General features: G+C 41.8%; 1 protein-coding gene across 3 annotated transcripts in view; it reads left to right on the forward strand.

Annotated features, from left to right (window-relative positions):
- Positions 1 to 17,731, forward strand: part of STARD13 (StAR related lipid transfer domain containing 13) — a 499,960-nt gene that overhangs the window by 278,029 nt on the left and 204,200 nt on the right. Inside the window, exon 1 of one of the 3 annotated variants that reach the window (XM_033104424.1) lies at positions 8,101 to 8,460. The exons of the other annotated variants lie outside the window; for them this stretch is intronic. Within the exon in view, the coding sequence (XP_032960315.1) occupies positions 8,337 to 8,460 (124 nt within the window). The 5' untranslated portion in view covers positions 8,101 to 8,336. Of the gene's footprint in view, positions 1 to 8,100; positions 8,461 to 17,731 lie in introns of those variants that run through there. 3 annotated transcript variants of the gene reach the window in all.

Here is a 17,731-nt window from a genome sequence, read left to right on the forward strand (position 1 = left end):
TATTAAAGATAACCCAATTCATTTCTATTGCTGATTTAAGATACTGATGACTCTGCATTTATATTTTAACAGAAAACTTGAGACTCCAACTCTGGTTTGGATGGAGGGAGGGAGTTAATTCATGGCAAGATTAGTTTTCTCAACTGTAAAATGCAGATTTGGAAGAAAAAAGAAAAACCCGAAGTAATGTTTTAAGTTGATCAAATATTAAGTATATGATTAAATATTCTAAAATAGTTCATTGCATTCACACATAATTATTACTATTAAATTTCCTGTCATTCTTTTTTTAATCAATATGTGTTTGTGTGCACATTTACCAATTTCTTTATTTTTAATGGATTAATGTTAAATACTCGTATTTCATCATTTGAATGGATAACACATGGGCACACCCAGCTTCTCTCACCTAGTCTATAGCCCCAATTTCTTATTCATTCAGTAAATACATATTGAGCAATCACTATGTACTGGGCGTTGTGTTCCACACTGGGGATACAGAAATTAAAAACTCGCTTCCTCCCCTCAGGGGATCACAGTCCAGTGGGGGTATGAAACTTCCCCTGTGGGCTTTGGTATATCGATAAACAGGACGAGCTGTGTGTCCCAAGCAGGAGGAACAAGGGCAAGGCACTAAGGCAAAAGAGAGAATGGAGCATTCAGGGAGCTGCCAGTTTCTCTATTTTCCCTGAGAAGCATCCGGCAAGTATGTACGTGAGGGTGAGGAGAAAGAAAGTATGCATGGCTTCTGTGAGGTGGCTGGAATAGGCGAATTTATAGGGACAGAAAGTAGAATCGAGGTTACCAGGGCCTGAGGGCAAGAGGGAAGGAGAGTTATTGCTTATGGGTACACTGTTTTTATTGGGGATGAAGAAAAAGCGTTAGATACAGTCATGATGTTTATACAACATCGTGAGTGTTTTTAATGGCAATGAATTGTACCCTTGCAAAAAGTTAAAATGATAAACATTATATTATGTATATTTTACTACAAAAAAAAAGTTTAAGTGTGCATGGGCCTTGAAGATAGTGGTGAAGTTTTGAGATAGCCACTGTGGAGAACATGAACCACACCCAGCTAGAGACATGGGGGAGATTTTGCTGGCAGCTTTCACCCCACTGGCGTCGTGTCACCGGTGTGTGCAGTTCTGGGATTTCACTGACAGCCTGTTGTGGGCTGGGTAGAAGAGTGGATACAGGGGTTTTGCCAGACGGGCATGGAATGACTAGGAACTAAAATAGCTATGTGTGTGTACAGTGAGAAAATGGTTGAAGGCTGGCTCATGGTGCTTAATCCTAGACTTAGAAAGGGTGGGGCCAAGGAGAAGGACTGGATAAGTAAAGGGAAAGCAAAAGCAAAGATTGTGAGACAAAATGAGCAATGCTGGAAGGACACAAGATCCTTACAGAAGCTTTGATAAAGATTTGGGAAACACAGCAGTGTGGGTGGGGACTTAGCCCAGGGTGTGTCCATGGGAGTGGGTGAGGGAAGTGGACTTGGAGACAAAAGTCCCTGCGGTGGTGAGCTGAGGAACTACGCTCTCCAGAAGACATGGGAGCGTGTCATGTAGCATTTAGAATTTCCAGTGATGGCATGAACTTTCTTGGCAAGGGATGTATTATTTATTCATTCACCAAGTGCCTACTTTGTACCAGACACGGCTGTAGGTGCTGGGATCAGCCCAGAAAGAAAGACACCTCCCTGCTCTCCTGGAATTTACAGTCTCGTGAAGGGGCAGGGTGGGCAGTAAACAAAAATAAACAAATACAAAATACCACGTGGTCATGTGTTAATGAAGCTTAAGGATGGAGTGGAGAGTAAGAGGGGCACGCTTACATGGATGGACAGGACAGGTCTTCTAAGACGTGGTGGTTATGTAGGGACCTGAAAGTTATAGTTCCAGGCGCAGGGAATGGAAAGATAGATGAAACCCAGGCCCCAGTCACACAACTAGAATAGAGGTATCAATAAAATCAGTCAAATCCAAAAAGATGTCCCAGGACTCCAATGGATTTGGATTTGTAATTTTTCCTAACTAATAGCAGGAGTTTTTATTTTAAATGATACCTGCAAAATATTTCATTAAAAAAATAAATTATACCGAAAATATATTATTAGTAATGAATGGCCAATAGAGCACAACTGAAGTGATATAGAAAATATAGTATTTTTTCATAAGGAAGGAAAAAAGTCTTCAACTGAGGGAAGTAAAGAAAAGAAAAATACATATTAAATGATAGAGTCATTTCCCTTGCCCCAGAGACTTTTAAACATAATAACGCCCTTTGGATTCATCACATTATCATAAGCCACAACCAGGAGAAAAATTAAATCTTTAAAAAATCAACTGCTTTTGAACTGTTTCTGTTGAAGAGTTACATCTTGAGGTTTACAAGAAGACACCAAAGAGTGGGAGAAAATAGCAATGAATTTGGTAGGTCTAAGAATAGAAGTCAAGTCTCAGCTCTCAGCGTGGCAAGCCGCAGGATGGGTAGAAGATAAGTAACCTCCCTAAACATTGGTTTCCTTATCAAAGGCGGGAAAGGCCATTTGTTCTAATCACCCTGATCAAAGTGAAACTAAAGTTGTCTTCCTCCTCCACCTGCCTCACCATGTCTCAGGGAGCCTTTCACTGCTCTTCAGACCATGTGGTGAGTGACCTTAAAGAGCTCAGTAACACACACACACACACACACACACACACACACACGCACGCACGAGTGCTTCACAGTGTATGCTTGAATGTCTGCAAAACGTACGAACATTGAGCTGTTCTGTATACGCGTACACAGGCAGTCATAGCAAAATGGGTGAATCTCAAGGAGTCAATCTACCCATATCCACGTACTAAAGCAAGGTTCTGCAGTAAGTTAAATGTACTCCACCTTTATGGAATAGACAGTGTGAGGGTGCCACAGAGTATCCACAGGCAATGTCAACACGATTCCAATCACTAGAAACTTCAATCTAGCAGCCTGTGAGTGTGATCAGAGACTTGTGACACACTGACCCAGGCTCTCCCATGTGGTAATAATGGTCCCCCAAAGCACAGATGAGAAATGTAGAAAATAATTACAGTATTTGTAAAGTCAGTGAGATACGACGATAACGACATGAAGCACGAAGAGTTCAGGCATTCAGCAATGTACATCAGGAAAGGACTGAACATAGCCGAAGATACACTAAATTTTGTTTCCAAGGAAGCACGGAGCCCAACCATATTTTAATTAACAGAACAAAACCCAAAGGCAATCCAAACTGTTAGCATTAGACAACTGACAGATTCAGAGCCTGGCCATGTGACACTAAGACGCATATCTGATGTGACAGGCACAGATTGGTAACTGTCAGCTGAGGACCTAGCATGAAAAGCTAGATTCTCCAGAACTTTCAGCAACAGTTGTTTGTTTTTTTTAATTTTATTAGTTTCAGGTGTACAAAACGATGTAATAGTTAGACATTTACATCCCTCACAAAGTGATAACTCCCCTAGCCACATTTTTTGATGAAATAAATGAGATTCCATTTCAGAATCTCCACCAAGACCCTGGAACGAAGCCTGAGGGAGCAGTGATGGAATGGTTGCTCTATCCCGTCTATCTTAGAGAGGGGACATGTGGGAAAAGTCCCTGTGAGTGAAAAGAAATGGGTCACAGGGAGGGTGGCAATGTTTTTCTTTTCAAAGCTGATAAACAACATGAAATGATGGCCCGTAACCATAGGCTTCTGGCAGAGGGTTGCTGGTCTGGTACCATTAGAAACTGGATTCTTTCTTTAAGCAAAGGCTTCCGACAACAAAATACTCAGCAAGTGGAGCAGACTGTGCTTCTCCATTCTTGGTGCAAGGGGTGAGGGCACAGCTGGAGATGAACAGGGCGGGGGCGTCCACGAGGGAAGTTCATAGGCTTGCAGAGCCATGGCGTTGATACGTGTAGGTGGGTGCGTGGTCCATTGCTTGTGGTTGAGGGTACAGTGGTGATGGGTCTTAATTATATTAAGTATTAAGAGAAGGAGAAGAAAAAAGTATCATTTCTTTTTTCCCATTTGCCAAAGTTTTTCATCACAGTATAATTTGTAATTTCCACAATTTGGAATGAAATGTCCAAAATTATAAAAGTTTCAAAATAAATTATGGTGTGAATTTTATATATTCATTAAAAACTGTATTTTAAAAGCTAACTTAATAAATTGGGAAAAGGCTTACAATCTAATGATAAGTGAAATAAACTACAAAATTTGGTGTAAAAGTTATTCCAATTTTTATAAATATGCAAAGAAAAAACTGAAAAGGAAAATATTCCAATGTTATCGGTTCCTTCTTCCTAGTACTATTACAGGTGATTTGGATGTTTCTATTTATAATTTTCTGTGTTTAAAAACTATAGCTATCAATATCTATTACTTCTATAGTTAAAATTAATAAACTTTATATAAGAGGAGAGTGTGATAATTAATGACACTGCAAGCATAATTAAAATTTGCATTTATTCTAAGGAGCAATAGCTTTCTAATGTGAATCTCATTATGCTGAAATGCAGGGGAGGAAAGAAGAAAACCTGAACTAAGCAAGTTCCTATGGGTCTGGAGAAACGGAGAGAATGAAGTAATGTAAGGAATGTTGGAGTTTAGAATGACTTCTAGATTGCTGTTTTGGACACTAACATGGTGGCAGCATCACTTGGCTAACATATGAAATAGACGTGGAAGAGCATGTGTAGAGGGAAAAATTTAGTAATATCCATTACTAAGGTAAATGCTATTTGGCACTGGAGCACCGTCATTCATTGGTTCTAGGTTTCATTGCAAGACTGTCAGGGACTGTTCCGGACTCAGAGGGTACCCTGGTGGCTGAGACAGACAAGGCTTCTGCTCACACAGTGCTCCAGATTGGCCTGGAAGACAGACCACAAACAAACAAAGAGGAGCACGCCCACAAGTTACAGTGCTATGAAGTTAACCTGGGTTCCATGAGGGGGCGTCATGGGACAGCTTGAGGGTGAGGAAAGGCCCCTTGGAGGGGCTCAGGGAAGATTTGGGTAGCACAGCGATGTGGTAATGACAGTACTATTCATGGAGCATTGATTGAATCCTTTCTTTGTGCCAAGTGGATTATTTCATTTAACCCACAATGCAATCCTCTTAGTAGGTAGTGTTGAGCGTCAGAAATGTGACCAGAGTCCAGCTAGACTGTGCTTCCAGCCACAATCTTGAACACAAGTATTTTTTGTCTGTACCAAGTTGGGCCTTGAGAGGTGAGGGTTCAACCCACAGGAAGCAATGCAAGCATCCAGGGACTCCGAAGCATGAGGGAAAAGGGGGGGAGCGGCTGAGAACTGAAGCCCAGGGGTTGCCACCCTTGAGGGGAAGCAGAGGAGCTCTGAGTCGGTGAGGCATGCATGGTGTGAGGAGGGCGGAGATGAGGCAGTGTCGGGGGACGGGAATGGTCAGCAGCAGGGTCTCGTCGTCCACAACCGCAAAAGGGAAAACAGCTGGTAACATCCATTAGCTTTAGCAACCAGACAATTATCCGTGTCCTTGGCAGGATGAGTTTCCATGACGTGGTGAGGGAGCCAGATGGCAGTGGTGATGGGGGAGACTTCTTTCCCAAAAGACACAAGGTAGAAGCCTGGAACTTTGTAATGGTTGTGGTTGCTTTGGTGTTTGTTTGGTTTAAAGGAGGGTGAGAGCTGAGGGTTGCGGCGATAGAAGAGAAAGGAAATAAGTGACGTAGCAAAGTCCTTGTAGGAATGAGGAGGATGGTCAGCAGAGCATGGATCAAGGACCAGGTGTTGGGCGGGAAGAGAGACACCTCTTCCACTGTGATGGGAGGGGAGGGAGGAAGTAAGAAGGTAGCAGGAGTCTGGAGATTCCTGATTTCTTTCCTCTGAGCTAGGCAGTGTTGCCATCTGCTCCAGGTGAAGACCCAATGGGAGGTAGGAGGGGACGGGTCCTACCTAAGCCTTGGCTTTGAAGCAGGGCTTGTGGAAGATGGGAATGGATGCCATCTAAAGGCCTGGGTGAAAGACTCCGAGTAGCCCTGAGATTTCCGTTGAGTTTGGAATGCTTGCATTTGTGGCGGCTACCTCTGTACAGCTGTGAGATTTCCTCCAGCAGGGCCAGCAGCCAGATCAGGCAGGGAGCTGGGCTGAGCTGTGTGGCACAAGCTGTTCAGGGGCACCTGTTCTGAGCAGATCACTTCAGTCTTTCATCTGGCTCCTCTTGGACAGGCCCGAAATCATAGACCCTCCCCCAGCCAGAATGAAGCAAAGTCGCAATGCCAGAATTTATCTTGAGATTTGTCATTTAAGGAAAACATCTAATCCATGAAACCTGACTATAAAATACACATTAAAATAGAAAATACTAGGGCCCCGGGATCTTTAGAGCTCAATGATCAGCGAAATAGCTCAAATGTTCCTTGTGCTGTTCTATGCCTGTGTGTATAATGTTACAACTACTGCTTGGGTTTGATTCAATCAGAGATCCGTTTTGAAAGTCAAATACACAGCTTCCCTGGGAATGTTATTGTGAAACATTCTGTTGTTATACCGTACAGCAGTCACTTCAAGATAACACCAATCTTGCTCCTTGCAGAGCAGTTCGTTACCACTACATGCATACAAAACAGAGGATGTAATCAAAAGGGTATTTGGCGTGGGTCCAGAAAGCAATCTGGATTAGTCTATAACTGGCTGCCATAGTTTCAAGTCCATTTCTGATCCATGACTTATTGCTTCATAACTGACAATTTCAAAGGTTTACCAGGATGGCACCAAAAAGCTCACTCATTACTTCCTAGCTCATTCTGAAATGTGTTTCATTAGTGAGCATTTTCGAATATTTAAAGTAAAAACACCAAAATAAAATTTAAAAAATATAACTGTCGAGGGACTACTTCAGGTAACTGTTGGTTTTTATTCCTTAAGTCACTAGCAGTGTGTATAATAGAGGGAGGATTGAATCCTTTTCTTTAATTTTCAAACTTCATGTGGAGCATCTGAAATTGAAGCAAACAAACAACAACATATAAGGACAAAACAGCTGACTAAACTTTGGTTCTTACTTGGCAGTCTGGTACAAAGACAGTTAAAAGGAAATGAGATTTAAGCAATTTTACTGTTGAAATAATTCAGAAATTCCCTTTTGAAAGATTTCAGCTCCTCTCATCCAACTTGAGATGTAAATTAATCATATTGTCCAATCACGTCAAATATCGTGATTATTTTCTCTAAGGGTCTTCAAACACCTTAGAAGCAAAACCTTGAGAACAGCAGGACACTCTGAGGTCTGAGGTATCGTGGTCTTCATCTATGAGTAAGGCTTTGGACCCCAGGAAAATGGCCAGGGCCATCTCCTCCTGGATTCCTTAAAAAGCCCGCCCATTTCCTCCCGCTTCCCTGCAGGAATCACAGTTAATTTCTAATGATAAGCCTACCTTCTGTTATTGGCTGAAATATCTTAAAATACTTTTTTCATCTTTCACTTCCTCATAATACCTGCCCTTTTTTTTTAACTGCGTACAGATTTTAATACTTTACCAGAGTATATAAAACTACTTTCTGAGGGTTCTGCATGGTTTGACAATATTTATACGTTATTCTCCTTCTATAGAATGACTATACAATGGATATATTTTGACTCTCTAGACTATTTAAGCCAGATAATTATTTGATGATACAAGGGAAAAAAATAGCAATTAATACAAGAGTACCTGTATTGAATTTAAAAAAGAAAAAAAAAAAAAGAAACCCACCCAAAACTGAATAGCTGATTTCCAGTGACTTGACTTCATGAGTTATTATGGCACTAGCTGTGGCATAGTTTAAGTTTTGTTACGGTTGTGTTGGTGGCGGTTTCTGAGACCGAAAAATAGAAACTATCAAGAAATCGGAGGCATATGGTACAGCCCTTGATCTCTGAGTGAAATTGAAGAGGGGATGAAACTCCGTAAGTGGGGCCATTGGGACCGGGCTGTCAGGTTTAGGCGAGGGAGGGAGGGAGGCAGGCACAGCTCGCCTGGGAAGGAGCGGGGCGCTAGGCAGTCCGGGAGAGAGGGGGAGGGAAGGGAAGGGAGGGAGCGGAGGAGCGCCGGGCCGAGGGAAAGTGGGAAAGGAGTAGAGGAGTTGACGGAGCGCAGAGAGTAACCGCAGGGCGCTCGGGTGGCAGCGCGTCCCGGCCCAGCGCGGGACGCCGGACCCATGTCGCGCTGTCGGCGGGTCCCAGGACCCCAGCCAGAGTCCTGCGTTTGGCATCTCGAGTCGCGGGGCGTCTGAGGTGCGGGCCACGAGGGAGCAGCGGTGGCAAGCCCGCTGGTCGTTATGAGGACGGATCTAAAATGACCAGCAAACGGAAACCTTTCCAAATGCAGCTCAGGCGATCCATCAGTGAGCAGTTGCGGGACTCCACCGCCAGAGCCTGGGATCGGCTGTGGAAAAACGTCCGGGAGAGACGGCTGGCAGGTCGGTGCCCGCGAGACTCCGGGGCCCGCGGGGGCGGGAGGAGGCGCGGATGGTGTCGTCCACGCGGGCCCACCGCCCCATCGCCGCTTCGGGCTCCAGCACAGGGTTTCAGAGCCAGGGGTTGGGCGGAGCAGGCGACTCGCACACCCTCGGCGGCCAGGCCTGACCGCAAGCCCGCCGGGCGCCCCGCACACGCCGTGCGCCCCAGTGGGTGTGGGCTGTGCCCTGCGCGCGCGCTGACAGCGGGGCCGGGCGCCGCACGCGGGCCTGGAGCCGGGGCAGGGTGCCCTGGCGAGCCTTCCTTCGCCGGTCGCTTCGCCTTGTGCTGGCCTCTGTTCCGCCGCCGTCCACCCGACCGCGTTGAATGAATGAGTGCCCAGCCCAAGTGGCCCTCCCCAAAAGCGGCCCCTCTCCCAACTTCGCCTTTTCCACGCGGGACACGTCCACTGCATGTGTAGGAGGGAGAGTCAAGAGAAGGCTAGGGAGTATATCCCAAACTCTGGGAGACCAGATGTTTGGGGGTAGGATTTGCGGGATGACAGGTGGACAGTTGTTGGTGCAAGTAGATAGCTGCCCACACCCCTGTCCTGCTGTGAATCAGGCTCTCCTCACTTTGGGGTTACAAAGGAGGGCCTCCCTTTTGGAATCCATTGTCCATGAATCAGAGGAGGAGTGGAGGTGATCCTTGGGAGCCAAGGGGTCCTTAAGACTCCTTGCTTAGGTCAGAAGGCCAGCCCCTTCCTGAGCACCTACCTCTCCAGCCTACACTGGGGCTACTGGGGCTTTCCCTCTGTGATGCTTCGCGGAACTGTCTCCTTGTAGGGCCACAGAGGCAGTGAGTGGTCTGAGTCTCCTCAGAGCCCTACCTGCGAGCTTTCAGGCTGGTTAGCTCATCACAGCTGCCCCAATAAGGAAAAGTGGCCCTGTGCCACAAAAGAGTTCGAGGGCAGTGTAGGAGTTAGGACCACTTTTTCCAAGTGCTAGCTGCTGGAAGATGTTTCAGGAATTGGGGAAGTGTGGATGGAAGGGCTCCTGAGCTGACCACCAGTGGAGTCTCTGGATTTTTTTGCCTCCTGTCTCTCTAACAGTATCTCCTGAGTTGGCCAGTGACCACAGGGGTGGAAGAGAGTTCTACCTGAGTTTGGCATCTCCAGAGCCTGCATCTCCTTGAGCATTAGGTCCTTATCAACCTAACTTGTCAAATTAGAAGTAGAGATTACAGATGATCCCAACAGGTAACGTGGTCAGCATACAATGTTCATCTCCACCACAATGGTCCCATTTAATAAGCACCCAAAAATAAACAGATTTTCAATCTGGAGCCAGAAATAAATTGTGGTGGACCCCATAGCTGTGGCTGTTAATTTATAAAGACCTGTATGTGCATTGCAGACCTCAATTAATAACAATTAATAACTTCCGTGATAGTGTGCTAAATTATATCATCTACATAATGCATGGTGTTAGAGAAATTTTCGTGGTCTAGTAAAGTTTTGTTGCTTCATAACTTCAGAATGCTCACTGCAAATGTCTCTTTCATAGCTTCTGTTATTTAAGTTTGTTAGGTTTGTTAAATCAATGGATCTTCAGGAAATAAGAAGTCTTTCCAGGAGGGCTGCCAAGACTGTGCTGGGTGTTTTTAGAAGCTGAGTCCAAAGATGAGTGCAGCCCTGTCTTTTTCAAAAGGAGATCTGGGAAGGAAGAGAGTGTAATGTAAAGACTTAAAACCATTCCAATTGTCCATGAAAGCTATTTATTCATATGAATTGTAGACATTGCTGTTTCATTAAGGCAGTGGAGAGAAAAAAGTTTTGATTCTGGGACATAAATCAAATTCTGGACATAGGTAGAGATTTTAAGATCATGAATATACAGAAATTAAGACTAAAAGTGGCTTCAGAATGGTAAGTATAAGAGTTCTCCCAGAGTGGTGCAAATATTTTTTTTAAATAGCAGTATGAGGTTTTGAAATGTTTAATCAGAATATTAATATCTGCTCACCCATAATCTGCTTACCACTCTGCTAACAGCAGATGCCAGCAGGTTATTCAACTGGGACCAAACAATCCTGTGTGAAGCAGGCTTCAACTTCTGCTTCTCTAAGTGAGCTGGGATGCTTGCCACAAAACCAAGCCAACTCAGTGAAGGAGCTTTTAGATGCAAATTGATTTTCTTGGGTTTTCTTGCTAAGGTAGCTAAAATATGGAACTTTGGCCATGAGACATTGAAATACTTAAGTTATTAACGCTGGCATCAATTCCAGGTGAAAGTGCGCTCCATTTTTAGAGGCGTTCTTTATATGGTTCGGTTCACAATATCGGAATAACCAACCGTATGAGTATACCCCCAGAGAGCTCTGTCCTGCCAAGAGATGATATGAGGCTATCAACTTAAAAATATTTTTTTTCTATCAGATAAAGGTTTTGTGCTAGGAGCTCTTTAATTTCCCTAAAATTGTCTTCTTATTTTCCCTTACTCAGTAGAACAGTGTTCAAAGTGCTTTGTAGCAAACTTCTGACTCATTCTTACTTCTCTTCATTGAAGGCTGTCCTGTCGATGAAACAGAAAGACACGTAGGACTGTGTAAACATATGGAAGCCTGTGGATGTCTGTACAGTGCGACCATATTGAGGAAGGAGGGGATTATATATAACTGGAAAAAAGCATTTCTTAACACATGTCACAGCGACACAAATAATGAAACCAATGGAAGCATAAGATCTGAATGATGCTCGAATTTGTTCATTTCATTACAAAATAATAAAAAGGGGTTATTGTTAAAGAAGAACTTATATGGGGAACTCTTGGGCTTTCCGGTTCTGTAGTAGCTGCCATATTTCCATCAGATTATGGCATTTTTGCCAAAGCATACTTCTTAATATCTCAAGACTCTTATCCTCATTAGGGTCAGCAAGAGTTTTTCTCACCTGTTATCTCAATATTGATTATTGTAATAATGGTGGCAATTGTTGTTTATACCCAAGATGACAGAGTTAGGGTTCAAGGCAGGGTTCTAATTCAGGTGGTCAAAAGTCAAAGGCCATCTGTGCCCATTTACTGTTACACCACACTGCCGCCTTCATAGGCCTTATGGGGACATAGGGACCTCAACTCCTTTCTCTAACGCTCTGTCACCTGCAGTTAGTTTACAAATGAAGAACAAATTTAACTGAGTTAACAGCTCTTTCTTTCTTCCTGGAGTGACAAAAATAATGCTGACACCTAAAATAGCTCATCCCCTAGTCATCCTATTGGGCTGGGTAGTGAACAGGCTTATAGAGATTTGAAACGGCCATTGCTGCGAGAAGCCAAGGGCTGCAAGAAGGAGATGCTGTGGTGAAGCCTAAATAGGTGTTTCTTCAAGCAGGGTGAGTGACAGGTCCTTTTGGATTCCCCAGATCCTTAATCGGCCATCACTGGTGACAATTCTTAGCTTTTATGGCATTATTAAGTTGTCTAGGAAGAAGCATATTCTTTAGCTTTTGGTGTCTGAACTATTTTTCAAATGTTAAGGTCTGAAAAAATCCAAATGAGTTTTCTAAAGCTTTCTGCTCCTTTATTTTAAAACCCTGCTCTATTTTAATGGAGATGTAATCCATATGTTTGATTCCTTTATACTCCTGTAACAATATTTAGGTAGCTTGTGAACTAATTGATGTCCAAGTCTTTTGATCTCTTTTATAGTCTCATTTTAAATAATTTCTCTTAGACACAGGAAGTTATATTACTGCCAAGAATAAACTAACTTAAAACACTGAAAAGTTTGAGTTTCATTAGAAACGCTAATTCCACCAAATTTCCGTGAGTTCTTGTCATGTTAAAACAGGTTTATTCATTCTCAAAGTCAACAGCAGCATCCTGTGATGTGATGTAAACATGAGATTGGGACTTGAATGCAGAGCGGGATCAAGAATAGAACACAGGCCATAAAAAAGTTCCATATTAAAATCTAAATGTGTTCCATGGTATCAAAAAGTACAGGATGATACTGGCTGATCCTTTTTATGTGTTTTATATCAGTGCCCTTCCTTTTATTATCACTTTACTGTAAAGAACAGGTCATCCTACTCTGTCAGGTTTTTTTTTTTTTTTAACATCTCTTGAAAAGGGAGTACATTTAGATTTGATTTATATTAACAACAAAAAAGTCCAAGTCAAGTAAGTATACAGTTAAATCAGAGAAAGCACATGGCTTATACCAGGTTCTCAACCTTAGTTGTATGTAAAATCATCTGAAGCCTTTCAGAAACGCGAGCGCCTTGACTGCCTCTCAGGGATTCTGATGAAGTTCAGATGGGGCCTGGGGATCAATTTTTTGTATAAAGCTCCAAGGATGGTTCCAAGGACAGTCCAGGCTGAGAATCACTGACTTACATTAACTGCCATATGATAACTCGCAGAAGTTTGTGTCTAGTACAAGGTCATATTTGATGGCCCTAAGAAAAGTTTTGCTTAAGAGAGGTTGGAATGAGCTTGTCATTTTACAGGGAAAGAAAGAAAAAAAGGCCAGTGTGCCTAGAGGATAATGAAAAAAGATGGTATGAGTAGGTGGTAGGAGATGTCAAAAGCAGGGTTAAGGTCAGGTTATAAGATCAGGTTGGGCCTTGTTGCCAGGGCAAGAAGTTTGGATTTGATTCTACATGTGATAAGAAGCAAAGGATTTTAAGCAGAGGAGTGACAAGACCTGAATAAATTACTACTGGAGTGGTCCAGGTGAGAGAGAAACAGTGGAACGGACTAGTGTGATAGTGATGAAAATGGAGAGAAGGGGACAGATTTGGAATATGTCTTGGAAGTGGAGACAACAATGCTGACAGATTGGTTGTTGGAAATGAGGGAGAGGTTTCGAAGACTCCTAGGTTTGTAGTGCTATGAGCTGAGATGGGGGAAACCTTGCAGATTTGCATGCTGCAATTGCAAAAGGAACACGTTTTTTTTTTTCATAAGAAAGTTGAAGAGTGAGTTTTCCTTTGGCCAAATTGGTTCAAAGATGACTATTAGACATCTAAAAATGAAAGTCAAAGAGTTGTATTTACAAGTATGGGTTTGAGAGAAAAATTAAAGCCAGAGAAATAAGTCTGGGAGTTAACATATGACTATTATAGAGTAAATTTTAGGACCGGATGGGGTTACATAAGAGGAGCGTATAGATAAGAGAAGGACCCCAAGGACCAAGTCCAAGGGCATCCTTTATTTACAGCACAATAGTTGAGTGTGAACTATATATACTGTACATGTGCTAAATTTCTGGGGAATTAGAAAAATAGCAACACTGTCTGAAATTCAGCATTCTTATAGCAGAATAATAGTAGTGCTATATCGAATAATCTTTTGTGACACATTTATTTATTTGGTCCTAGAACTCTTGATGAATTAAAAACTCATAAAAAATACATCTCACTAATAAAATATGCCTTTTAATTTAGAAATATTGCAAACTAAAAATAAAAAATCATTTGAAGGAAATATTTCCCAAGGTTGCCCCCATATGTAAAAAAATTACAATGTAGTTAATTAAATAAAAACGGTCTTAGCAGGAATACTTCTTTGGTTACGATAACTTGTTGGCCCCACATATAATGGGGTAAGAGCTTTATATTAGAAAGGTGACTTCTCCAGTGCCACTATATCCAGGAATAGTCTAATCGAACAAAGCTTAACTTGTAAGAAAGCTTCTATATATTGAATTTTCCAGGATTGCATATATTTACTGACATTTATCCATTACGGTTTGTTCACAATAAAGATGATTGAAGGGAGATTTCTCAGAGAAAAATAGATAACAACATCTTAAATGTTTGTGTTTGTAAGGAAAGTAACTTAAGTTTGGCCTAATTTATCTACAATATGCTATTAGCTAACTCTTGTCAGTAACACAATTTCCTCATGGAACTAGAGCAAAGAAAGGACCATGTTCACATTACTTGCTGGTGGTTACTCTGAAGTAACCAGCCCCATTAAGAGACACCAGCCCCATTAGTTTGCTGAAATTCCTTGTGAAGACCATTTGATACAATTTTTGGAAGTCACCAATTTGATCATTTAGACATGGAGCACATGTCTATGAAATTAATATTAGATTAGTGCAAAAATAATTGAGGTTTAAAAGCTTAAAAATAATTGCAAAAACCACAGTTACTTTTGCACCAACCTAATATATACTCCTCCTTTGTGCTTTTTAAATCTTATATTGAACAAAACAACTTATAAAGAAAAAAATTGCTTGAAGACCTTGTAGTTTTCTGGAGTTTCATCCAATAGTATATTTCTATTCTGCCCTTTTGCAAGTTTAGTGATATTGCAAAATGAAAACAACAGTGTTTTGAAACTGTTACAACATTCCTGGGCTTTTTTCAGAACCTTTGAATGTTTAGTTCTAAAACAGTCCAGTTGAAGGACAAACATTTTTGTCATGTTTGTAGTTAGTCAATAAGCATTTATTGAGCCATGAAATAGCATCCTTGTCAAAGCAGGTTGGGACTGTAGTGCAGGATATTAATTCAGTACTGTGGTTTTATCCTGGCAAAGCACACAAATTTTATTAGGCTGCTCAAATCACTTAACTTATCTATTTAACCAGAAATAGATCAAGCTTCCAGAAATTGGAAAAGGACACTATAGAATGTTCCATGACTACACAATATTGTATTTGTAAATCTGCTGTGTCAAGCCATATGACATTCTCAGGCAGAATATTTCCTTTGTAACATTTTTATCTGAAATAAAAATTTCAGAATCCTATGGTTCTGTTATTTGGTGTCCTAGAGAATATTTTATCTATATTTCATCATGGCATACTGTGTTTGTTGACTACCTCTTTCTCCTTCCTGTGTAGGAAATTAAATGAACAATAGAGATAATGCTTCTGCAACCCCATGAAAATTAATATATTTCCCAGCAATGATATTAAGTTGGAAAAATCTTATCATACGCTTTAATCCTCTCTCCAAATGGATAAAGTGGAAATATTCCCGGGTTCCTTAAAGGATCCTTGAAAGCATTTTCTAGTGAAATTTAGTATTTATCATTATAATAATGTCCTAAAAGTACAAATATTTGAATATCTTGGAAGTGTAACAGTGTAAGTTATATTAAGCTGCTGCGTGGAAATGCAAACGTTGTCACCATGATGTCACAGAGATGGCCAAGTAGCACTTTCCTCTCTTGGGTGACACTGAGTTGTAGTCATCACAGAACTCTCCAAAAACAATCATAGGTTTCACCTTTCCTAGCCACGGGGATTTGTGCCCACGGTCTTGAAAATAAATTACATATTCATTTTAGTCCCAAGAAAAGACTTCATATGCAACAGACATAAAAGAGGGGCAATTGTTAGAGCGAAAATAAGCCGTAAAAAGCTCTTACGTATTTCAACTACTGTCTTTTTTAATTTAATTTTTTAATATTAATTTCAGGTGTACAAAAACATCATAATGATTAGACATTTATACTGCCTCCCCCCCAATCTACTACCCCTCTGACATCGTGTATAGCTGTTACAATTCCGTTGACTATATTCCCTGTGCTGTCTGTACTTTACATCCCGTGAATATATTAACTATGAATTGGTTGTTTGATTCTTTCTGGAAAAAAAGAAGAGAAGCTGAGTGTTTGATTCTACCTCTTAAATCTAAATCAAAGCAAAAATGGCAAAACAAAAAGTATACTCTTAGCCCTTTAGAGTAGCACTATAATGGTAGAAAAGGGATTGAAACTATTTGAGATAGCATCTATGTATAAAATCACAACTGTGTAATGGTGGTTAACATCTGTACAAACTAACATCGGTTCAGCTGTAACATTGATATAAATATTTGCCACAGCTATGACTACCGTGCTAGGAGCACAGATGGCCCAATGTAGTAAATGCATATCATTTAACTTTTGGTTCACACAACCATGAAGAGTAAGGGGGGTTAGTGGTGTTTGGGCATGATGGGAGATTCCAGACACGGTAACCTAGTGGTTAAGAGCAGCTACTGAGCCAAGACTCCATGATGTGCATCCAGCCTCCACCACTTCAGCGGTGGGGCCTTGGGCAAGATAACTAATTTCCACAGTCCTCAGTTTCCTCATCTTTAAAAAGGAGGATAAGTGTAGTACTTATCTTATAGGGTTGTTATGAGGATGAAATGAGTTAATATTTTTCAAGCATTTGACATAATGTCTATCCCTTAAGAAAAACTGGATGAGAGTTTATTTTAAATACATATGTGTATCACATGTATGTATGTATGTACACACACACACACAAGCACATACTTACATGTAAATGGAGAATAGAGCAGCAGAGACATATTTCCTGGTAAAGTGATGCTTTCAGCTCCAGCCCTAAACCACCCACCCCCTTCAAACCTGGATTCATCTACGATGTCTCCGTGTCTTATGAATCCATCTAGAGGCCGTGTTCACGGATTTCCAAGTGCCAAGACAGTAGCCTCCGTCTCTTTGCTCTGGCTGCAATTTAAAATTCAAATACTGCACATGTTGGTAGCATGGTTGGCAGCATCTTGTGTAAATCCATGTGGTATAGCATGAATCACTCTTTGCACTAAGACCTTGTCTTTCTGGAAGATGATCGGTTATGGTTTGTTCATCAAAATCACCATCAGCTCAGAGCTGTACAACCAAGACTTCATTCCCGAGTCCTCGGCCTGAATGGAGTTTGATGGAGACCTAATTCGAGTGAGAGAAGTTGAACTAGATAATCTCTAAGGTCCCATTTAGCTTAAAGATCAATGACTCTGTAAAACCAGACCATGCATCTCAAGGAGACTAAATGCCGTAAGTCTTTTAGTTCCCTTTCTGTGTGGGTTTTATGGGATATTCCGATGGAGAGAGGGCAGGAGCCCGGAAGTATACCCCCGGATGCCTGCCAGTGTCATTCCCCAGGCAGCTTTGGTTACCTAGCTTTCATCAACAGCAGCAACATATAACTGCAGCTTTCTGGTATTGGAACTACATTTGCAGGAACTGGAGAAGGAACGAGGAGGGGGACAAGCTAGGGGTCCAAGGCCTGCAAACACCTGTAGGATCTCAACGGTCCCTGAACCACACTCAGGCAGGGCCCCATGCTCAGAAGGGTCCCTCCCTTGATTTAATGCTCTGTTCTTGCCATCTTGAAATTATTAATAATCGTTGAATGGAGGACCCACATTTTTATTTTGTCCTGGGCCTGGCGAATGAGGTAGCTGGTCCTTCATTCAGGGAAAACCAGCTTCTTGTAGAATCCTGCCTAGATTTATGAGCTCAACTTCACTGGTGACTCGGT

Source organism: Rhinolophus ferrumequinum, chromosome 4 (assembly GCF_004115265.2).
Source record: "Rhinolophus ferrumequinum isolate MPI-CBG mRhiFer1 chromosome 4, mRhiFer1_v1.p, whole genome shotgun sequence".
In the NCBI taxonomy this organism is placed as follows: Eukaryota; Metazoa; Chordata; class Mammalia; order Chiroptera; family Rhinolophidae; genus Rhinolophus; species Rhinolophus ferrumequinum.